The 23,979-nt window shown below is 39.6% G+C and overlaps 1 protein-coding gene across 8 annotated transcripts in view; it reads right to left on the bottom strand.

The window, feature by feature from the left end:
* Positions 1-23,979, bottom strand: part of cacna1bb (calcium channel, voltage-dependent, N type, alpha 1B subunit, b) — a 228,843-nt gene that overhangs the window by 56,841 nt on the left and 148,023 nt on the right. For 5 of the 8 annotated variants that reach the window (XM_036140040.1, XM_036140038.1, XM_036140044.1 and 2 more), the window contains 9 exons: positions 22,597-22,726; positions 20,709-20,768; positions 19,360-19,466; positions 16,158-16,169; positions 12,426-12,446; positions 8,735-8,831; positions 5,077-5,237; positions 4,830-4,967; positions 56-257 (listed from right to left, as the gene is read on the bottom strand). In XM_036140040.1, the coding sequence (XP_035995933.1) occupies positions 56-257; positions 4,830-4,967; positions 5,077-5,237; positions 8,735-8,831; positions 12,426-12,446; positions 16,158-16,169; positions 19,360-19,466; positions 20,709-20,768; positions 22,597-22,726 (928 nt within the window). The remainder of the gene's footprint in view (positions 1-55; positions 258-4,829; positions 4,968-5,076; positions 5,238-8,734; positions 8,832-12,425; positions 12,447-16,157; positions 16,170-19,359; positions 19,467-20,708; positions 20,769-22,596; positions 22,727-23,979) is intronic. The other 3 variants (XM_036140041.1, XM_036140042.1, XM_036140043.1) reach the window with 2 other exon arrangements.

Here is a 23,979-nt window from a genome sequence, read left to right as displayed (position 1 = left end):
CCCATTCGCATACAGATGAGTGCGTATCTGGAGAAGCATAAAACCGGAGCATCACCTCATTCTTCTCTAAGCTGCACTCCGACATGGCCTTGTCTCCCTGCTCCTGGAAGGTGATGATGATCAGAGCCACAAAAATGTTGACAAAGAAGAAAGGAAACACCACAAAGTAGACCACATAGAAGATGGAGGTCTCCATGCGGTAGCCCGGGCTGGGGCCCTGGTCTTCATATGTGGCGTCCACAGAGTGCTTCAGGACCCTGAAGAAAAAAAATGCAACAGCCTGCAGATTATCCAACACACACTCAGAGATAAAGCACTTTAATGACACATTTAATGACATCAACAAGAGGGATCACAAATCTCCAATTGTAGCTTCCCATCATTGGCTTTCTGTTAAATCAAGAATAGAATTTAAAATTCTCCTTCTCACGTATAAAGCCCTTAATAATCAAGCTCCATCATATATCAGAGCTCTGATTACCCCGTATGTTCCTAACAGAGCACTTCGCTCCCAGACTGCAGGTCTGCTGGTGGTTCCTAGAGTCTCTAAAAGTAGAATGGGAGGCAGATCCTTTAGCTATCAGGCTCCTCTCCTGTAGAACCAACTCCCAGTTTTGGTCCGTGAGGCAGACACCCCGTCTACTTTTAAGACTAATCTTAAAACTTTCCTTTTTGACAAGGCTTCTAGTTAGAGTGCCTCATGTTACCCTGAGCTACCTCTATAGTTATGCTGCTATAGGCTTAGGCTGCTGGAGGACATCAGGGTCTATTTCTCTCACTCTGTTGAGTTCTCCTACTGTTCTCCAATTAGCATTATTTGTTGTTATTTCAACCTTTAACTTTTTGTTCTTTGCAATTTTTCTCTTCATAGAAGATACACCTGGTCTGGCGTTCTGTTAGCTGTGACATCATCAGGGGAGGCAGATCATTCACTATTACCATCTAACATAGAAAGTACTCCTGGGTCAATGTGAGCTTCTGTGCTTTCTGTGTCTCTGCTCTGTCCAGTTGGTCGAGGCAGATGAAGGTTCACACTGAGCCTGGTTCTGGTTCTGCTGGAGGTTCTCCTCCCTGTTAAAGGGGAGTTTTCCTCTCCACTGTCGCTTCATGCATGCTCAGTATGAGGGATTGCTGCAAAGCCCTCAACAATGCAGACGACTGTCCACTGTGGCTCTACGCTCTTTCAGGAGGAGTGAATGCTGCTTGGAGAGACTTGATGCAACCTGCTGGGTTTCCTTAGAGAGGAAACTTTCTGACCAACCTGGAGGATCTGATTGAATCTGACTTTGGAAAGAGCCTTGAGATGACGTGTTGTGAAATGGCGCTATATAAATAAAATTGAAACAGTCCGTCTGCTGTGTTTCCTCTAGCTTTTATTCAGATATTCCTAAAGACCTTTACTTCAGTCAGACGCAGCATGAAAAACGGAAAAATTGAGCACTATGAAACCAAATGAACACAAACTACTGAGATAATCATCTGCCTCAGTCGCTAAATATATAATTATTCTCCCCTCAGAGGTTTTCAACCACTACCAAAGAACATCTTTGAGATGAGAAAAACAGATCAGAGCAAAATGTCTCCATAATCCCTCGTTTCCTTCCTAGGACCCGGACTTTCTTATCTTTGAAAGTGGTTCTCCAGGATGTCTGAGGGCCTTTTTAAGTTTCCTTTCAGACTTTGTTTGCAGTCTAATACTTGATAGTATTTAAAGGTTTTGAGCTTTTCTTTCTTTCTAAGAGTCATTGGCGTACTAAAGAGAGACAAAGAACAGACATTGTACATAATACAGCTTTTGCATTTAATTGTGCATAAAGAAGAGCAACAGACTACCTACAAAAGAATGGAAAAATCTGAAATTACCAGCAGGGATGTAAACAACTTATTGAGTTTGTTGGGAGCAGTGATGGTTAAAATGTCTAACAGCAGATGGAAGGAAGGATCTGAGATAACGCTCCTTTGTGCTCCTAGGATGCAGCAGTCTTGTCTCTGAAGGTGTCACAATTTGGGTTTTTGGGTTTAGTTTTGCACTTTTCTTTATTTTACTAGTTTATTAGTCAGTGTTCAGCAAGCATTTAGTTCAGCTCTTAGTCACCAGCCAGTAATCAACCTGCTCACCTCACAGTCACCACCCTTCCTCTGATCAGTCTCACCTGTCACCTGTAATTAGTTTTATACTCTGTCCACCTGGTCACTCCCCTATTTATACCTGCATCTGTCCCCTGCTCATTGCCAGATCATTACGAGCCTTTCGGTGAGTTTTATCCAGTGTTCTTGTTTTCTGATAGCCCTATTGATACCGACCCGACTTGCCTCCGGATATCTGAGCCAGCCTGATATCTTCCTGCCTGTTTCTGACTGCTAACTAATGTACCGAACCAGACCTGCTATCTGACCACCGAGCCCGCCTGATCTCGTCTAGTCTGTTTACCTTGCTTGCCCGTGTATCCAACTTGGATCTGTGTCCCGACTTGGCGCTTGGATTCTGTTCTGGATTTTTTAATAACCTGGCTTTTGACTTAGGACTGTTTATCGGCCACGAGCTCTGTCTAGCCCTGTTCATATTACTGCCAGTCTGCCATCCCAGTTTCAACACCCACAACCTGTTCTATAATAAATCGTCTTTAATCTTAAACACCATTGTCTGGTTCGAATTCTGGGTCCATCCGTTCTGTTCATGACAGAAGGAGCTCTCCAGCTCAGCAACAGCTTCATGCATGGGCGGTAGACACTGTCCAACAATTACATTATTTTTGCCGGAGTCCTTCTGTCTCCCACCACCTGCTATGGGTCCAGGTAGCATCCTAGGACAGAGCTGACCTTCCTGAGCAGCTTATCAAACGCCACTTCCTCTCAGCTGTAGATAAGCCGCTGCTCCAACAAACTGCGCCACAGAAGGTCGATCCCACCACTGAGTCAAAAAAAAAAAAGCCCTAAGGTGCGCCCCCTGCACTCTAAAAGATCTGAGTAGACGATTAACTAAAGAATAATGCATCTCCAGAGTCAGGTCTTCGCTGGACAGGACTTTCAAAAACTGTTTATCCCATCACCTAAAATGTCCTTTGTCCTACACTTCACTTTTTACTTTTTTAGCGCATTATATACTGTATGATGTCATGACAGGTACAATACTGGTTGAAAAAGTAGTTAAAGACCAGAGAAATGGCTTCAGAAAGCCTGGAAAATGCATCGTAGCTCCTTAAAAAACACTAAAGCAGCTAGAGGTGGGTTACAATTTTGCACATAACTATATGATTCAGCGCAAAGTCACATGCAGATTAAGGATCAGAGATTTTGGCATGTATGAGGAAATTATATAACACATATTCACAGATTACAGGTGTTAACGGGCTAGTGCATGTTTCATTTTTATCGCTGTCAGCACATTTTCTGTAAGCTGCTCTACAATTAACTCCTACCTGCGAAGCTCTTATAGATCTTCTGGCAGGAACGGCAGAAGCAAAGATAGAAAGTCTTTTTTACCTTAAAGGTACAAAGACATGTAGAGAATGCTGTGGTTTCACAGAAGATGATATCAGGGGCCACAGTTAGCTGCTTTAACTGTTTCCAAACAGGAAAACACGGACAAGTTGTAGTTCTAACAAGCTTCACATCTAGACACTGACATTTTTGCCCGTTCTTCTTTGGAAAACAGCTCAAATCTGACGGAGGGCATCTTAGAAGAGAAATATTCAAATCTTAAAACAGATTCCCTATCAGATTTAGCTCTGGGCTTTGACTGGGCCATTCTAAAACCTTAACCACCCCACTGTAGCTCCTGCTGTGTGTTTAGGGTCATTATCAAGTCTTATGAAGCCTCTGTGTTTTGTTTTTTTCCAGGAGTTGCAGTAATCAACCCTCACCAGATATTTTGAATTAAGAAAGCTTCCTGGATGGGAAGTTGTTTCCCAGTTGTTTTATTCTTTAACGTTTTTTGGATTGATCATGACCTGGATGACTGAGAATCTTCACCAACATTTAGTTTAGGTCTCATCTGACCGAGACTTTCATCCATGTTTACCAGGGTAGTTACCATTTTGTGTTGGTCTATGCCAGGGATTCCCAAAGAGTGGTGCGTGAGCTGCAGTTAGGGTGCGCGAGTTAAAAAATGTAATGGCGTTCTGATAATGAAACTAATTTTAATTAATTTTTTCCCCACACAATAGAGGTGTAAATAAACATTTCCTTTTTAAAAATTAAAATAAAAAAAATGGAAATTTTATAAATGAATAAAAATGATTAGAAATAAAAACTTTAACATATTCACACCAAACATGTATTTATTTAGAAGTCTTAGAAATATAGAAGAAATTACCTTCTTCTAGGTAACTAAAATAAGAGTGGGGGGGGGGGGTAAAGGGAGCTGAGGTCTGTTGCTGTGGGCGTGTTTACCTGCTGAATGTAACCGCTGTGAAACAATCTGGAAATAACTTTTTATTTTATTTATTTAATAATAGCTTCGATGCTGACGCTCTGTTATTGTTCCTCTATGCCTCTCTCTCTCTCTCTCTCTCTCTCTCTCTCTCTCTCTCTCTCTCTCCTTCTTTATTAGGTGTGTTTTGGTCATTTGAACATGATTAAACATGGCGCCTATATTATGGCTATAAAAAAGCTTGTTTCATTCACACACAGAAGGCGGTTTGCGGCTAAAAAAGTTTGGGAACTGGTGCTCTATACCATTAGATTCTTATTAAAATACATTAAAACTTCTGGCTGTAATGTAACCAAATGTTCAGAATGTTCAAGAAACATAAGCACTTCACCGGGATCACTGCAATAAAGTCACAGAGGGCGTCAGACCTTGTTGCACACGTGTTTTCTCTACTTACAGTGGCCAGCCCTCTCCGGTGGAGACAGTAAAGAGCGTCAGGAAAGCCCAGAGAACATTATCGTAGTGGAACTCATACTTCTTCCACTCTCTGGGCTGAGCCGTCACTTCCTCACGATCATACTCCAGAAACTGACCCCTGTGAGGAAGGCGAGGGGGAAAAAAAATCAAACAAAATAACTCTGGTCACAGATATCTCTAAACCTCGTTCTTCCTGTTGGTTGTGTTTTAAACGAGGGTCAATGTACCTGCAGTCTTTCTCCAGACCCTTGGACTCGTCGGTGCAGTAGAAGAATTTGCCTTTGAAGAGCTGCACAGCGATGACGGCGAAGATGAACATGAAGAGGATGTAAACGATGAGGATGTTGAGGACGTTCTTCAGAGAGTTCACGACGCAGTCGAACACAGCCTGGAAAACACGGGGATGGGTGTGAAGCAACACAGAGCCAGCAGGACAACACGCTGCTTCAAGTTTTCACTTAGGTTAAAAACAACTGGAACAGAAATAAGTGAGATTTCAGACATGAAGTCAGACGAATCCTCCAGCCAACACCGTTAGATCTAACCTCCCTGCCCTACAGAAAACAGTGATAATTGGAGTAACCGTAGTCTTTACAGTGGATCTGATAGGTCCACATCCCTGGCAAATTGACACGCATTTAGTCATGTAAAAATAAACACAGTAATAAATCTTCCCACATTAAATTTGACCTATAACCTGTAAAAATGACAGCTTTTTGTGAGGAAAAACAGGTAATATAGCAATGCGGCACACCGACTTATAAATGCTAACGTTTCAGACCCCTTTCATTCAAAGATTACAATGTAGTCGGTATAACTCCATAACTCCGGTATAATCGCCATTATTTAAGGCAGAGCTGTCCAGAGTGTAGCCCAATTATTATTTAGTGAATTATTTCTGTCATGTCCCCAACTGTAATTCAAGAATGATGCAAATTTACAGATGGATGGATGGATCAATAAATGGATGTATGTATGGATGGATGGATGGATGATAGGATGGATGGATGGATGGATGGATGGATGGATGTATATATGGATGGATGGATGGATGGATGGATCAATAAATGGATGTATGGATGGATGTATGGATGGGTGGATTGATGGATGGATGGATGGATGGATAAATAAATGAATGTATGGATGGGTGGATGGATGGCTCAATAAATTGATGGATGGATGGATGGATGGATGGATGGATGGATGGATGGATAAATAAATTAATGGATGGATGGATGGATGATAGGATGGATGGATGGACGGATGGATGGATAAATAAATGAATGGGTGGATGGATGGATGATAGGATGGATGGATGGATGGATAAATAAATGAATGGATGAATGGATGGATGGATGTATATATGGATGGATGGATGGATGGATCAATAAATGGATGTATGGATGGATGGATGGGTGGATTGATTGATGGATGGATGGATGGATAAATAAATGAATGTATGGATGGGTGGATGGATGGCTCAATAAATTGATGGATGGATGGATGGATGGATGGATGGATAAATAAATTAATGGATGGATGGGTGGATTGATGGATGGATGGATGGATGGATGATAGGATGATGGATCAATTGATGGATGATGGATGGATGGATGGATGGATAAATAAATGAATGGATGGATGGATGGATGGATGGATAAATAAATGAATGGATGGATGGATGGATGATAGAATTACATTATACAAAACAAGACAAACTTGCACAATAAAAAGGTAAAATGAAGAGTCACATTTTAACAAATAACTTTATTAAAATGATTATAATGCTGTGTAACGAGTGGAGAAAGAAAGACTAATACTAGAATCGAACTAGAACAAACTTCACAGCATCTAAATGAGTCTTTTTCATTAATACTTTTTTAAGTCAGAACAGAGAGAATAGCATCCATAACAACGTCAGGAACAGTCATACAGCACACAGAGGGTACGAGGAGGAGGGATTGTGTTCCTGTCGTCCTACACGTGTCTTTCTCTTGGTTTTACCCCCACGTCTGTCTTCAGGATGAATTGTTTTGTTGATCCATCCTGACATGCAATCTAACCAATGAACACGCTGCTGCATGAGTGATCGCCCGTCAAGAGGTTCTGCTGTTCTGCAGAGAGCTGCGGAGCATATTTCTCCTCTCCTCCACCAGCGACCGAGCCGTCAAACCACTCTGTCCAAGTGTCCACAAAGAGCCAGGGACAGACGGGCAGCTGTCTGCCAACACTGATCTGACTCAGTCCTCTCACTTCTATCACTCCAATCAGATTCCTCATCTTTTGTCGGAGGCATTGCTTTTGGATGATCGGCTGCCGACGTGCAGGAAAGGGATGCTGTCATTTCTCCATCAGGAGAAAAAACACTTGCTCTTGCCTTGTAAGATCATACCTGTAGCTTTCCTCGTGCTGCGCTGATTGTTTTTTTTGCCTCTTTTCGAGTCATATTGCTCAAACTTGGTGAACCTGATAATTTAAACCTTTGTTTGAATTCAGTAATTTATTGTATTTTTTAATCATGCGTTATAAAATTCCAATTATAATTATAGGTATAGTGCCAGAAATCATTGAACTTTAAAAAGATAGACACGTTTCCAACTTTTAAAACATTTTTGCAGCACTGTGAGTCACAAATGCTGATTTGTCAAAGAATGGCTAATTTGGCTCTAGACCTCAGTTAGCAAAAGCACCTCCAATAGACTAAAATGCAACATTTTTATTCATGCTTTTACTAGAAATATTATTCTCAGTTGTAATATATAGTTATAGTCAAATAAAACTTCTGGCCTTTTGGTATTTATGTGAGAAAAGCATCTGTAGCTACTCAACTATCAACAGATACACCTTTGCTTGCAATGCTGATAAAAACAACTGATTAAATTAATCTTTTAAACATGTATTTAAGTTCCGTTTTACAGCACTGGACACAGTTGATAAAGGTGTGTCAGTAAAATTATTAACAGAAATTTAACTTTTTCACATTTTATTAGATGGCAGACAGAAATTTAAATGCCTGTTATGGGGATTTTAACAAAAGGTGGTGCAAATCTAAACAGTTGAAGGAAACGATGCAGTACATCTGTTTTGTTTTTTTAGATTTCTCACAAATAAACTTCTGAAAAGTGTGGTGTGCCTTTAAGGTCATCCTAATGCAGGGGTGTCAAACTCATTTCTATATTGGTCCACTTTGGCATCATGAAGTCACTAAAAGGGCCGGTTTGCACGTGTATAGATGATACTTTTTGATTTCATCATTTGATTTCAGTTCACATAGAAATATAAAAAAAATGCACAGTAACATAAAAGTAGTACCTTAGGCCAATATTATACAGTTTATCAGCAAATAAAGTTGATATTGGGGTGAGTTACACTTTAAACTCATCATTCTGCATCACTTTTTCTCTTCTTGGACATTTCTGGGTTGGTTTAATGTGTGGTAGGAAAACTGACCTCTAGTGGCAGGATAATGTTACTACACATTTAAAAAAAAAAAAATCAACATTTGCTACACATGGCACAGTTTTAGCCACTTTATACAATTTGAAAGGATACATGCCTCTACTTTATGACATGATATCCCTTTTTGGCTGTTGAAGGCAGGATAAATTACTTCGACGGGCCTTGGGTTGACACATGTTGCCTAATGGGTCACCACTTTGTATAGCCACGTTTACCCAGAGCTACAGCTGCAGGTCTTTCTGAGGAATATCTCCACCAGCTTCATATTTAGGATCATTGTCCCGCTGGAAGGTGAACAACTCATAACTGAAACGTGACTCATAACGTCGCATGCGATCGTGAATCTGTCCAGAACCAACTGATCCGTGCATCTCTGTCAAACGTCAGACTTTTTCACAGAGTGACTGGCAGACTGAATCCCCCTACCTTCAGTTTAGGCAGCCGTTTGATGGTCTTCAGCGGCCGCAGGACTCGCAGGACCCTGAGGGACTTGATGGTGTTGATGTCCTTTCCCTTCGTCCCCCTGTGCGGATTGAAAATGCAGTGAGTCTGGGAGCCGTGCTGCGATCGATTCTTGTTTAAACGCTCTCCTTTAAAGCGCCGTCGATAAGATCTGAATGTAGTCCACCAGGTATGCTGGTCATACCCGTTTGCATTCGGTTAGTGGAGCACATGCATGTGAGTGGATCATCTAATTCTAGGGAAACATGCAAGAACATTTGTGTTTTTTTTTTCTTTTCTATAAAACTCTTCTGCTCTCCTTTCCTTTTGGTTTCTCCACCGTAATTATCTTTTTCATTTGGCCTTTTGTTCCTCCCTGGATCCATCTTTTTGTTCCACTTCTCTTCGGTACTTTCTTACCCTTAATTTGTTTCTTTTCTGCCATTTAAGTCCTAGATTATCATTCTAGTTAAGGATAGCACATTATAACAGAAGGATGTCAAACACTTGTTTACAGTGCTTATGTAAGAATGGGAATAACCAAAATGCAGCGTAGAAATAAAAGAATAGACACAGGCTTGCATTTAGAAGGGAAAAGTTAGCAACTATCAAATAAGGATGGCTTTTGAAAAGAAAAAATATTAAAAGCTAAATATTCTAAACCTATAACTCTGTATGATTAAATAAAGGCAGAAAATGTAGCCTTTCTTTAATGTGCTTGAAATCAGAACTTTAATTTATTTATTTTCTCCTCGGTTATGTTTTACAATTTTTTCCCATCCACAACTAACCATCATAATTTAGAGAGAAAAATATTAGCCTATCAATAACCATAAAGCCTGATTTCCTGGGTTTCTGTCCAAAGCAGCTAATCCTAAAGCAGGAAGGCTGTGTTTATTATGCAGATTAAATATGATCTGCTTTATGTTTGCCGGCCACAGCAGATGAATTGACTGGTTAGTCCTTTTTGACATACAATCATTTAGAGTACTATGAACTTCTTGTTTCAAATATCCAAACACACAGAAGAGACAAACAGGCCCAGAGCATTTATCAATGCAGCACGGCTCTCGATAAAAACAGATTTATAGGTGGAGGGATTCAGGAAACCAAGAAAACATCCTCGAATCAATTTAGGAGCCATTACCACACAGGACAGCAACAATAGCCCTCATTATGTTGCACATCCTCTGGTGAAAACTGACGCTTATCAAGAAAGTTTTTCATTTACAATAAAACGGCATGCAGCTCTCATGCTTCAATGACTTCACTACCATGACATGCAACCTCTGGAGGCTCTGCTGCAGTCCTGCTACTCCAGGGCTGGCGTCTGCATGTACAGGAAGTTCTGTACTGTCCTGTGTAGGTTTCAGAAGCACAAACATGCCCAGCAGCCTCCAAACTCAGTGAGTCCTGGACAGGGAGTTCAGCTGGCTGCGTTTTTTTTTTCACAGGAAATTTAAGGAAATGTGTGATTTAGATTTAGATACACAGTACTGTGGGATCCCAGACCTGCTTGTGATCCTTAAAACGGGCCCTGATCGCTTGTTCTCCACGGAGCCCGGAGCTCTTTTATTGTTTCTCTTTGACTTTTGTGTTTCTCCCTTTCAGTCTCGACCCTCTTCAGTGAAATGTTGCCCTTGTTGTTGTTTTTATTTAGCCACTTAAACTCTGAGCTGTGAATCATTCAGGCACAAAAGGCTCCTAAACGGCATTTACATAGTTATGGAGAGGCGCTTCACAAGCCGACTTCATGTTGGTGTCTTTTTTCTCATGGTGCCATTCGTCATCAATTTGCAGTCAATAAAAAGCCGCTGACAAACATCTGTCAGGTGAAATTTGATAATTTTTATTTAGTTCCCTCCACCTTCGGCCAGTTTTTGACGAAGGAAGCTGAAAGGTCTCTGAGGTCAAACAAGTTGTCGGCTACGTCTTCCTGTTTTTACCGTACGTGTGGCTGATTAGCTTCCTGTCTGTGCCGGCATGTTCCAATTTGAGCACAACACCAAATTAATTGTAACTATCCAATTTTAATCTCTACTGACTGTGGAGGTAATGCATCTTAATTCATACAATTTCAACAACACAAACTCCTACACTATACATACTTAGTGAATAAATACTAGTCATTTAATAAAGACACCATTATTACATTATTTTTTCTTCAGAGCTGCACCTAAACTAAACTGACACCTGTTTTTGTTTATTTCCAATGAAGCCTCATAATATTCAGAACCAATAATGGCTTCATTTTATTTATTTATTTATTTTCATGGTGGTAATGGTAGTTTATGTATTTAATTTATCCTTTAAACTGCAGTTTAAAGGGTAAGTAAAGTTTTGTGTATATTCTTTTCGATTCAGAATAATTAATTTGATGAATTAACTAAAATCATTAGTGGCATCTCTCACATTTAAATCAACAGTGGAAATTGTCATTTAGATCTCCCGTCTGTTTTTTATGTTTTTTTGCACTTTACTTCTAGACAACATTTATGTGTCCCTGAACGTCTTTATGTCTAAGTTTTAGGTTTTAAACAGGACAGCTTTAACTTTTTACTTTCAGACCAAATTAAGACATCAGCCACGGTTCTTGATGTGCATCTTTTCCAGCTATTGTCCAATAGTGTTTTCCTCTTTCTCAGATGATGTTTTTATGCAACATTATTCTCTAACTTTAAAATTAAATATCTCCATGTTAAGATGTTTTTTATGCAATGAAAAAAAGCTTTTCATCGATGCACCCTTCAGCACCTTTTTTCAGGTATTTGTAGCTTTTTTCTTAACGAGGAGATTTTGACGCCGCTGAGGGTTGTTCTCTGGTTAACCCTCATTTTTAATCATGCACTGAACAATATGACGTCGTATTCAAGCACAAGATGCAGGACAGAACTGAAGAGCCTGGAGAACAACAGGTCGAGAGACTATTTTAAAAAATTATGAGAATGTCCGGCTGCTTGGAGAGAAGATCTACAGAAAACATAGATTTTAAGCAAAAACAGGGACCTAATTATAACAAGACAAACTGAAATCAAAATTTAAAGCAATTTGTAATTTGTAAAAAAAAAAAAATTTTTTAATTTATAGCAATTTGTAATTTGTAAAATAATAATAATAATAATTAAAAAAAGGCATAATTCTGTTTCTAGCAGAATTTAAGGTTGTCTATGGCAGCCTGGGAAATACAATAAATAAAACTCTAGTTTGAAGTGAAATGAGAGCCTTCGTACCTTTATTGACTCTCCTCTAAGCCCCCCGTGTAAAGGAGAGACGTTAAAGGAGTAAAAAGAGGTGAAGGCTGTAATCTCCTCAAGTGGACCAATTAAAGCTTCTTAAATTGTGTCTGTAGGAGTTTAGATCAAAGCCACGAGATGGATAAAGAGCAGCTTTGATGGACCTGACTGTGGAAAGAAAAGCAAGAAAGGATTTTCACTGTTTATCAGCAGTTTGGGCTTCTGAAACCTATTTAATGGATTCCCCAATATTGTCTTGTGACTTTGCTTTTTTTTTTCCAATATTGGAAGAGGAGGAGAAAAAACGAGCAAGGAGGGGTTTGATGTTTGGTCACACTGCAGGTGAAAGGTTTATCAGGAGGTTGGGAATGGGAATGCGATCTGAACTTTGTCAGAAAAATAGGCTTAGAAAAAGGGGGATGCAGACAGGGACAAGTTCCCACCTGGCAACACTTTGTTGTGATCTGACGAGGAAAAGAAATGATAAGCAAGCAGACAGCACAGAAAAATCCCCAGCATAGAAAGAATAGAGAACTGAATAAACATTTAAAGCAGAGATTAAACAGGCATGAAGACATTATTTGACGCTAAATCAGGGGTGTCCAAACTTTTAGACATGTGGGCCGTAAGTCCACGAGTCTGGGGGAAAAATACAATACAACGAAACTGATATTACCAAAAATGAAATTCAGATTTATTCATTTTTACCAGCTCAACAGTAAGCTAAACATGCAGTATTTCAATTTAAAAAATGTATTCCGATTATTTTGGAAGAAAGGGGTGTGTAAACTCATTGTAGATCCAAAACTTTTGCTTGTTGAAGAACACACATATAGATTGCAAATTTAGGCTCGATTGGGAAAAAAGTAAATAATAGTTTAGTCGCCGCTCAGCAACAGGATTCAGCTCCTTTTTTCAGTCACATTTGTCAGCCAAGTTTATCAAATTAACTAAAAGCAGATTTGGGTGAACCAAAGTAAAATTCACCGATAGATGTGGTCCTTTTTACGATTAAATTTAGAGTAAAAATAGTTGTTATCAATAAGAAGATTTTAACCGGTTGGTAAAAATGCTGCTCTTAAAAGATACAATGTCTTCATCTGCATCAAACACCTGTGCAATCACACCAAATTTCCATTATTCTTTAATTGGACGTAAGGACCCTCAAAATCTTACCAGGGGCCACAAAAGGCCCCCGCACCACACTTTGGACACCCCTGCTTTACATGGTTTAAAGACATTAAAAGAGACGGCTTGTTGCAATTAAAACCAGAAGCAATAAAAATAAGAAAAAGGTAGAAAAACGATTTAATAAAATCTAAACTAAGGCTCTGCGACAAAATTAAACCCCATTTCTGAGGCAATGTTGAATAAAAGACACTGATGATAATGATGATTTGTTGTGTTACTGCTTTCACATTGCAAGGAGTGGATATTAAATCCCAATTTTTATTACTTTTATAGCCTCTCATCTGAGTGTATTTGTCATTGTTTTGTCTTCACCGCGCGCTCGTTAGCTGCTTCGTGCAGATCGTGTGACTGCTCCCCGCCACGTTGATGCCGTGCGTGACCTGATTACCTGCCGCTTCTTTTTAAACCACTGTTTGTGCCCGTAGAGTCTGCTTCAGGACAAACAAGAGCTCTAATCAAGCCTCGACCTCCGTATGCTTTCCCTGACTGGAGGAATGGGAGCTACAATAAACACTTATTAGCAAAAATGTGTTGGGCTTTCATGCGTTAGAAATAAAATGCTTTTTGCACAACAACCTCTTTTAATTCAAGGCTCCTAATGCACAAATAATCTAGTTTTAGTTACAGAAACTAAGTGTATTTCAATCTAACCTCACATACCAGGTTCTATACAGACATTATCCATGAAGGCATCATATGTACACACAGCTAAGGCCAAAACTATTCATACCCCTGGCAGATTTAGGTTTACCGTAATTTAAAGTGATTCTTTTGACTGGAAATCACGTTAACATTTAGGCCTTCCCAGCTCAAGGTTTCATCTTGGAAGAAAATTAATCAAAAAACCAGCAGAAACAAAAAGCTGCTCAGTAGTTTATAGGGAGGGATCACCTGTGATAATATCAAGAATGATTTTCCACTGGTTATCGAGAGGATTCTAAATAAATTCACATTATGAAAAATTTATATTAACATAAAATAAAACAGTCGGCACAGACATTTAGTTTGGTAAGCCCAAACCTCAAATAATGATGTATTTAATTAAGACAGAAGTCCAACCTGTTAAATGTTGGGTCAGTAAGAACTGTATGTAAACTTCTGACTTTAATAAAAAAGAAAGATTTTTGAGACAATTTGTTTCATTTTGTGAACCCTTAGCTGTCCAGCTGGCTCTGTTGTCCCCACAGAACGTATTTCTGACTTCTACGCGTTGTAGTTTGTACAGGAGGCTTTTATTTTGAAGACTCCGGTTTCCAAAACATTTTCCAGGCCCTCCTCCTTTGATTGGCCCCTCTTTTGACCGACAATGTGCGGTTTCTCCAGACCACAGCTCATTTCCTAAACTCCCTCCTCCTGTTTTCACCTATGTTACTGGGGCCGGTCGCTCATTCTGACAGACGCAGCTGATAAAGTTACCGTCACATGAGGGCATCACCTCTGGGGGTGGAAAGTTAAATCCCCACAGCAGCGGCAAATCAGTGTGCTGCGCCCCGACGTGCGTCATTGTGCATAAAAGCCCTTTCTCTGACGTTTAATCTTCCTCTACTGTATTTTAATTGTGTTGACAGTGACTCTGTGCATCGGGCGGGATTCCTCTGGACACGGCCCTCACTGATGATGTCTCTATGTAGAAGTAAACAGAAGTTACAGCCTTTTGAAGTTGGCATCTCCATTTCGGTACAGTTTTGGGATACCCACAGAAAAACAGGTCCAGAAAAATCCTTTTTATGCTACTGACTTGAACTTTTAATAGAAGGGACGTGTCTCTTCATTGCATCAGTCTACAGACAAAGGATTTAAAAAAAGTAAAACGTGGCCAAAAAAAAGCTGAGTTTATGTGAGATATAGTTCAATAACTAAAAAGTGATTACCAGTACAACAAATTGGACTGCTCAGTTAAAAAAAAAGATTAAAAGTGTTACCTTTACAAACACACCAAGCCTTCGCATCTACTCTGAAGGTTACAAAAACAGCAGCTAATTACATTCGGGGATGCTTTTTTAGGTGTTTTTGGCATTCTGGGGGTAACCGTTAAGAGCTTAAAAAAAAAACAACAACATTTAAAGCTGTTTGTCAGACGGTAAGAAACTTTTTGTTGTGTTGTTTTCTTTTTTTTACCAATCTCTCTACCGTCAGTATCCACTTTTAGGCATTCTGACTCCTGCTGTCCTTGCATTGTGAACGCAGCCGTTAGACACGTGTATGTGACTGATGAAGGAGACGGTGGAGGAAAGACAAAGTGATGAACTCAAATCAAACATGAGATGGGTGAAAAAAAGAGGAAATAGTTGATCTCATTCATCAAAATCATAATGTGCAAAACTGGAAAAAAGGGCAAAAATCTGGCATAAATGCATTAAATCTGTGTTTATATGTTTGTCTCCATTATTCTAAGTTGCTGGTGAAGATTCTCAGTCATCCAGGTCATGGTCATTCCAAAAAAAGGTAAAAAAAAAAAAGCAACTGGACTTGTTTTCCGTTGTTGAAGACGTTTCGCTTCCTCTCCAGGAAGCTTTCTCAATTCAAAAAGTCTGGAGTAATGTGGAGTAACAAGCTTTAAACCATGGTATAAAGCTTGCTTTGTTTTTTACCTTTTTTACCTTTTTTTGGAATTATTCTAAGTTGTTTTTCAAATGTGTGAAAGTTGTGTGAAAAAAAACAGAAAAAAAAAAAGAATTAGGGCATTCAAATAATTTTGACAGTATCTTTGTCGATGTGAAAACTTACAAACGTTTAATACGCTAGATGCTTTTCAAGCAGGTTATCACGGTTATGCAAGCTATTTAACAAAAACAGAGTAAATGCCAGTTTCCTCAATCACGACTCTGATGATAATGACAAAAATGTGACATTTTGCTGGAAACATTTAGCTGCGAGATGAAGGCCGGCGCAGGACCGCAGACTCAAACGACACGGGGTTGATGGACGTGAAGGAAAGCGGGAGGACACAGACAGGCAAAGAAGCAAGAAAGAGCGGGCTTTACCCCATAAGGCTCCTGAAAGCAATCCGAGCCGGGAAACAAAGACAAAAGAGGACATAAAAGTGGCAGAGGCAGACTCAGCAACAGAGAAAAAAGACGGAGAGAAGCCGCAACGGCAATAAAAACAACGAGAGAATCTGGGACACATGAAGGGTTAGAAAGCAGAATCTGCACAGAGAAAACATGTTAAATACAGAGCAACGCTGTCAAAGCAACGGTCAACTAGAAGTAACGGTTCTGAGAATTAGAACAAATTACTGATGTTTACAAAACTGTAAAAATATTTTACTACCTGTTGCAGGGCAATGCAAACTTTATGCACAAGGCAGCCGGTCCAACGGGCTTTAAAGAAATGCAAACTAAGGTTCTTTAAGATGTGGCGTAAAAGAAAACGCCTATAAACTCACACTGTAAATGTCATTAAAAGCTAAGTTGAGTGCGTGTATTCAGAGGGGAAAACTTAGACAGTAATAGTTTTTAACCAAAAATAAAACAACACAATCAACCGTGGCGCATTCATTGTTCCTCTGAGGTCAATAGATTCTACGACCACCAAGAGAACGCCGCTCTGTTCTCCTGTAGCAATTCACACGGCTGGAACATCCAGAGAGAAAGTTCTTAAGTGGATCAGAACCCTGCTGTCCGCGTCCTCACTAAGACTAAGAACGTAGAGAACATGGACCTGGTTCTGAAGTCCTCACTAAGACTAAGAACGTAGAGAACATGGACCCGGTTCTGAAGTCCTCACTAAGACTAAGAACGTAGAGAACATGGACCCGGTTCTGAAGTCCTCACTAAGACTAAGAACGTAGAGAACATGGACCCGGTTCTGAAGTCCTTCCACTAAGACTAAGAACGTAGAGAACATGGACCCGGTTCTGAAGTCCTTCCACTAAGACTAAGAACGTAGAGAACATGGACCCGGTTCTGAAGTCCTCACTAAGACTAAGAACGTAGAGAACATGGACCCAGTTCTGAAGTCCTCACTAAGACTAAGAACGTAGAGAACATGGACCCGGTTCTGAAGTCCTCACTAAGACTAAGAACGTAGAGAACATGGACCCAGTTCTGAAGTCCTTCCACTAAGACTAAGAACGTAGAGAACATGGACCCGGTTCTGAAGTCCTTCCACTAAGACTAAGAACGTAGAGAACATGGACCCGGTTCTGAAGTCCTCACTAAGACTAAGAACGTAGAGAACATGGACCCGGTTCTGAAGTCCTTCCACTAAGACTAAGAACGTAGAGAACATGGACCCGGTTCTGAAGTCCTCACTAAGACTAAGAACGTAGAGAACATGGACCCGGTTCTGAAGTCCTTCCACTAAGACTAAGAACGTAGAGAACATGGACCCGGTTCTGAAGTCCTCACTAAGACTAAGAACGTAGAGAACATGGACCCGGTTCTGAAGTCCTTCCACTAAGACTAAGAACATAGAGAACATGGACCCGGTTCTATAGTCCTCACTAAGACTAAGAACGTAGAGAACATGGACCCGGTTCTAAAGTCCTCACTAAGACTAAGAACGTAGAGAACATGGACCCGGTTCTGAAGTCCTTCCACTAAGACTAAGAACGTAGAGAACATGGACCCGCTTCTGAAGTCCTCACTAAGACTAAGAACGTAGAGAACATGGACCCGGTTCTGAAGTCCTCACTAAGACTAAGAACGTAGAGAACATGGACCCGGTTCTGAAGTCCTTCCACTAAGACTAAGAACGTAGAGAACATGGACCCGGTTCTGACTAAGACTAAGAACGTAGAGAATATGGACCCGGTTCTGAAGTCCTCACTAAGACTAAGAACGTAGAGAACATGGACCCGGTTCTGAAGTCCTTCCACTAAGACTAAGAACGTAGAGAACATGGACCCGGTTCTGAAGTCCTCACTAAGACTAAGAACGTAGAGAACATGGACCCGGTTCTGAAGTCCTCACTAAGACTAAGAACGTAGAGAACATGGACCCGGTTCTGAAGTCCTCACTAAGACTAAGAACGTAGAGAACATGGACCCGGTTCTGAAGTCCTCACTAAGACTAAGAACGTAGAGAACATGGACCCGGTTCTGACTTGTTATCAGGGCATCAACCCTCCAGACCCTCCAGACTACAGACTACTCAGGTCTTCTGGCTCCAGCCTGCTCTGCAGAACCAGAACCAGAACCAGAACCAGAACCAGAGCCAGACATGGAGAAGCAGCATTTAGTTGCTATGCTCCACTGATCTGAAACAAACTCCCAGAAAACTGTAAAAGTAAGTTATAAGGTGTAATTGCTGTAATATAATCACTGGTTATGGTTTTATTGCTGATGGTGAACCAAACGGCTTTTATCTTTGCAACTGGAACTCCTTTCCTGGTTTTGCTGCACACAAGCAAGTATCAGGATGTGTATGATTGATTTAAGAGACAACTCTACTTTTTAGTGTTTGGATTTACTTCATTACCTTTTCAACCACAAACGCATTGAAACTATTAAAGAATATGGCTGCACTCGTTGGTTTCTAAAACTGAATTAAAACTAGTTTTAACCTTGAAGAAGTTTGTAATAATCCACAGATCTTTAATAACTAAGGCTTGCAAAATTTATCTACAGCCCCCCAAAAAAAGCTTCCTGTAATGAAAACACTCTTTAACTGTTCAATCTGTGATTTATTTATTTATTATTTCCTGGCCTGATTTTCCCCACTGAATACATATGCTTATTTCAAAAGTTACATTTTCAAGTTTGAGATTATGTGCTAATATGAAATGTTCTGTGATTAATTACACATCTTTGCCACAGTGTACCAATAAATGTGAGAACCATGTGCCTTTTACATCTGCAAATGTCTGCAATTACCTGACGCTGTGTGAGGGATTGACTGCAAAGCTGCAATTACCCGGCAAACAAAACCTTAATAGTGCAAAGAACAAAGGTTTTCTGACCTTCATGAACTACTGGTACATTTAAAACAAAGTAAAAGGCTGAGTGAAGCAAACAAAAGAGCAATATGACTTGTTTGCGACAGACGAATAACCTCCAGGTTACATGGAAGCCTGACGTTCAAGAACACGAGGCGAATTAGGCGACACAAGCAGCAAGAGCCGAGCCACAAAGAGTGGAGACAACATGGCGGCTGGGAACTATTTCAGTAATGTGTAGTTTTATGGCTCTAGTCCAACATAAAGTGATGTGCATCACAACAGGAAGTGATTAAAGTGACTTACGAGCAGGCGAAGGCCACCAGAGCTCCACTGACCACAATAAAATCAAGGATGTTCCAAAGGTCCCGAAAATAAGAGCCGGGGTGGAGGAGCAGTCCGAGGTCGATCATCTGGAGTCAGACGTTAGACATGAGGAGAAAACGGTGAGAAAGCAAGGTCACTTTAGAAAATAATCTAAAAAGGACAAAGTGTCAGCCTTCAGAGATCTCTACCAAGAGAGAGAGAGAGATTTGGATTAGATGTGCTAAAAACATCAAATAAAATAAAAACTGCCATCATAAAATACAATAAATAAGCATCAAATAAACAAAGGCTCTTCAGAAAGCTCCAAAATCCTTCAGTAAATTAGACGATTTTGTTTTGCCATCTCTTCAGCTTTTAATCATCGGCAGGTTTGCTGTGATATCAGAACCACTGTGATATTAGACCACTAAGAATGTAAATGAGACATTTACATTCCTATTTCCTTTTTTGTATTTTTTTTTTTGTTATTCTTTTGATCCATTGTAGATATGAAGATTCACTGTATATAACTGAATGCACCTTCTTGTATGAGCCGATGTGACGAGTGAATTTCTCCATTGTGAGATCAATAAAGACTATCTTATCTTATCTTATCTTATCGAACAGACAGCTTTACTAAATAATTTGCTTCATTTTTTTTCAGTCTCATCCGACTAGATCTCCTTCTTCCAAACGTTTCCACCTGCGAACTGGACTTCTTACGGCTTTCTTTCATCGACTTTTCTTCTCGACATTACTGTTGTCGTTGATATTCTGTCAGGTTCTCCCACCTGAGCTGTGGATCTCTGCAGCTCCTCCAGAGCTACCGTGGGTCCTCCTGGCTGCTTCTCTGATCTGGTCCTGGCCTGAACCTGCCAGTTTAGCCGGATGTTCATGCTACCTGCAGGTAGTCCACCCTTAAGAGCTCTGGGTGATGTTCAAAGCTCAGGATGTTGTTGTAGAACCTAACCCTGCTTTAAACCGAACCAGAACTTTCTCCCTGAGCCCATCTGCTGGGTTCTTTGTTCTTCACAATGCTGGTTGTTCTGTAACGTTCTCAAACCAAACCTCAGAGGCCTTCACAGAAACGTTGGAGTTAAACTGAGATTAAATCACACCAAGCTGGACTTCTTTTCACTAATTAGGTGACTTCTGAAGACAATTGTTAGGCTAGATTTTATTTAGGGCATCACAATCATGCGGTACATGTGTGTTGGAAAGTAAACTGAAGTAAAATACATTGAGGTCTTTGTTTGTAGCGTGAAAAGATTCAGGGGTGTGAAGACTTTAGCAAAAAATACTGAGGCTAAAACAGTGAAATCATTTTTTTTTTCTTCAGCTCTTCTCACCTTTATCACCATCTCAAAGGTGAAGACTCCGGTGAAGACATAATCCAGATATTTGAGGACCTGGAAACACAGCAAAGAGGTTTACGATGAGTCGCCAGCCTGGAGTTTGCTTCTACAGACTCCTTGGAGGTCGACTGGTCACGCGTGTGCTTCTCCATCCTGTCAGAGGTCTCAGGCTCTGTTTGCACACGCACGTCTGCTCAAACGCACAAAAACACGTACGCACAGCTTCACCTCAGCTCGCCTCCGCGGCCCTGACTGAAATGCTAATTAGCTGTGCTTGTCCGTCTAATGGAAAAAGCTCGGGTCACACGTCGCCGTGCATCTTTCTCCCAACATGGGCTAACATGTCACGGGTGGACATCAAGAAAAATAAGAGATTAATCTGGATGTGTGCCTCACTCTGTCATGGTTTTAACAGCGCTTCAACTGCAGGGTCAGCTCAGGACACGCTGATACACCTCAGAGTAAGAGTCTCACCAAATATGTTTGGTTTGTTTAAATTGTACACCTCTTTCACTGTCCCATACCTAATTTATTGTATAGAAATCTGGGGATCAACAAATAAAACTTATATACAGCCATTATTTATTTAGCAAAAAAGAGCTCTTAATTTGCACTGCCAACATTGAACTTCTCTAATTAATGCCTTTTTTTGCACCATTATTTTTGCACTATAAACATGGTTTAACATTCTTCTACACACAATTTTTTAGAAACTGTTTTCCTCCTTCTTATCACCGCTGAATACTATATTGTAATGTTATTTTATATCAATTACAATCTCATTACATTGTCGTAAGCTGTATGCAACGAAATTTAATTTTGTATGCACTCTGTACATACAAAATGACAATTAAAGTTTGTCTAAGTCTAAAAATTATTAGCAATAGTCATTTTAGAGATCCTTGCGATCCATTATTCATACAATATAAAATACTTAAAATTCATGACTTAGTTGATTTAAAAATGTTACAAATAATGTATCAAGCAAACAAAAATATTTTACCAATAAATATTAAAAATGTGTTTGAAAAGAGGGCAAGTAGTTATAACTAGAAAGGAACAGGAGTCTTTAAAAAGCCTAGATTCAGAACCACAGTAAAAAAAAAATGGAGTGAAAGGTGAAAGGTGTACAATTATGGAATAACCTCAACAAAGAAATTAAAGAAACAAGGTCTAAAAAGTAGTTAAAAAATTTATTAAATTAAGTGTATTGAGTAAATATGAAGTTATGGAATTATTCAGTGGTTTGTGACCAAATTGATAATCAATAATAATAATAACAATGATATATTATTAAGATACATTTTAGAGTTTCTTTTCTATATAATGCTCTCTGAAGCAGAAAGGTTTTTGTGTTTTACATGTTTTTTGTTTCTGTGTAAAGCACTTTGAGTTGAGTTTGAATGATGCAATATAATATTTTTGAATACTGTAAAATGTAATTACAGCAAATATGGATAACTGAGACAAGATGGATGTAAGTACTGTAAAAAAAGATTAAGTAACAGAACTGATGCACAATTATTGTAAGATAAGTTAAGGGGCAGATGATATAAGATTGCTCTTCTCTCTGCTCCTTTTCATTCAAGATGCATCAGTTTGCTAGTGTTGTGTGTATGAATTTTAAACTTATTTTTGAATAATATAAATAAAATAAGTCAATAAAAAACACTTTAATGAAGCTTCTTTGTGTTTTTTTCCTTCACTTGTACCTCCACATGACCAGACAGCAGAGCCCTTTCAGTCCAAATGAATGATTTAAAAATCATCTCCATTCACTTGCATGACCATGCACATTTCCATGCAAATGCACGTCTGCATGCGTTTGCTGCGCTCGCCCCGGATGTTTATTTATGAGGCCCGGATTGTCGGCTCGACTCACGTTGTTCCGCGGAGCGTTGGCCTGCACCGGGTCCTCGGCTGCCAGCGTGATGCTGCTCATGGTGATGACCATCAGGATGCACATTTCAAAGTAGCGCAGGTTGACCACATAGTGACACAGGCGTCGCACCCTGCAAGACCACGCGAACACGTGAAGAGGTGAGCGGCACAGAGCACTCACCTTTTCTGGGAAAAGGGCTTCTTACAGATTTATGCTGGGTTTTTTTTATGTATTTACTTTTTGTCACGTAAATGTTTCAGCTCAAACAAAAATGGCTGAATTCATTCAAATTTATTCACCCCATTATAAAGTTTTCTGCAGATAAACTGTATAAACTAAGCCTAAGGGTGTTACTTTAATGTTACTGTGCAATTTTTTACACTTATTTTTTGTCTAAAAATCTTCTTAGTGCTGACGGTGGCCACCAAACTCGTATAATACTTCTTTGCTTACTATTTTTTTTTATTTTTTTTTGTTTAGCTGGAAGTACTTCTTCCTCTGTGTTTTTTTTTTTTAGGGGAATTTGATAACTGCGGATGCCAGAGTGGTTCTATTCTGTATAAAACCAGGTGCATCTACACACACATTATAATCAGATTAATTGATTGTGCTTATTAACGGTACAATCCGATTATTTAATCTGATCGTGATATTTTGTGCATGTGAACAAAGCTACTGTGACAATCCAACCAATTTTTAACCAGAATCTGTGCTTCTCCTAGCATTCAAAAGAGTCCCTCAGGGCTCCATATCAGGACTATTACTTTTCATCCTGTATATAATTTTTTTTAAATAATACCAAATTCCATGTTTATGCAAATGACATTCCTCTCCGTCCGTTATTTAATCCCTAGTTAATATTAATGTAGGTCAGTTCAAGTTATCATAGCTGAAGTTTGAGTTTAATACTGAAAAATTTCTATCTTCAAATGGCAGAGAGATGTCTAATTTCATAAAATCAAAACCGTTCAAGGGGCTGAAATCAAAATTGTAAATCTTACTTTACATCTGAAGGAAGAGTACCAGTTACATCTGAAATTAGATTTTGCTCTTAGAAATCAATCCTGTATCTTGCTTAAGGAAAGGAAAAACTTGGTTTCTACAACCGTTTTGCTTTTATCGGATTATTGTTTTGTACTATATCCATTGAAGTTTGATAATGTTTACTAATGTGCTTCATGTTTTATCATAGAATGTGGAAAACATGCATAGCACTACTCTGTGTATGCCATCTCTCATTTTAAATCGGCCTCCTCGGATGTCCCCAGAGTTTCCCCTGGGAGGGTTTTTAAAGCGTAAATCTCTGCTAGGGCTGTTACCCTCTTATCTCTGTGTGTGCATATGTGAATACCACACGCAGTGAGGTCTGCCAACTGCAGATAT

The sequence above is a fragment of the Fundulus heteroclitus genome, chromosome 8 (assembly GCF_011125445.2).
Source record: "Fundulus heteroclitus isolate FHET01 chromosome 8, MU-UCD_Fhet_4.1, whole genome shotgun sequence".
Lineage (NCBI taxonomy): Eukaryota > Metazoa > Chordata > Actinopteri > Cyprinodontiformes > Fundulidae > Fundulus > Fundulus heteroclitus.
This window is presented reverse-complemented; position numbering and strand designations above follow the sequence as displayed.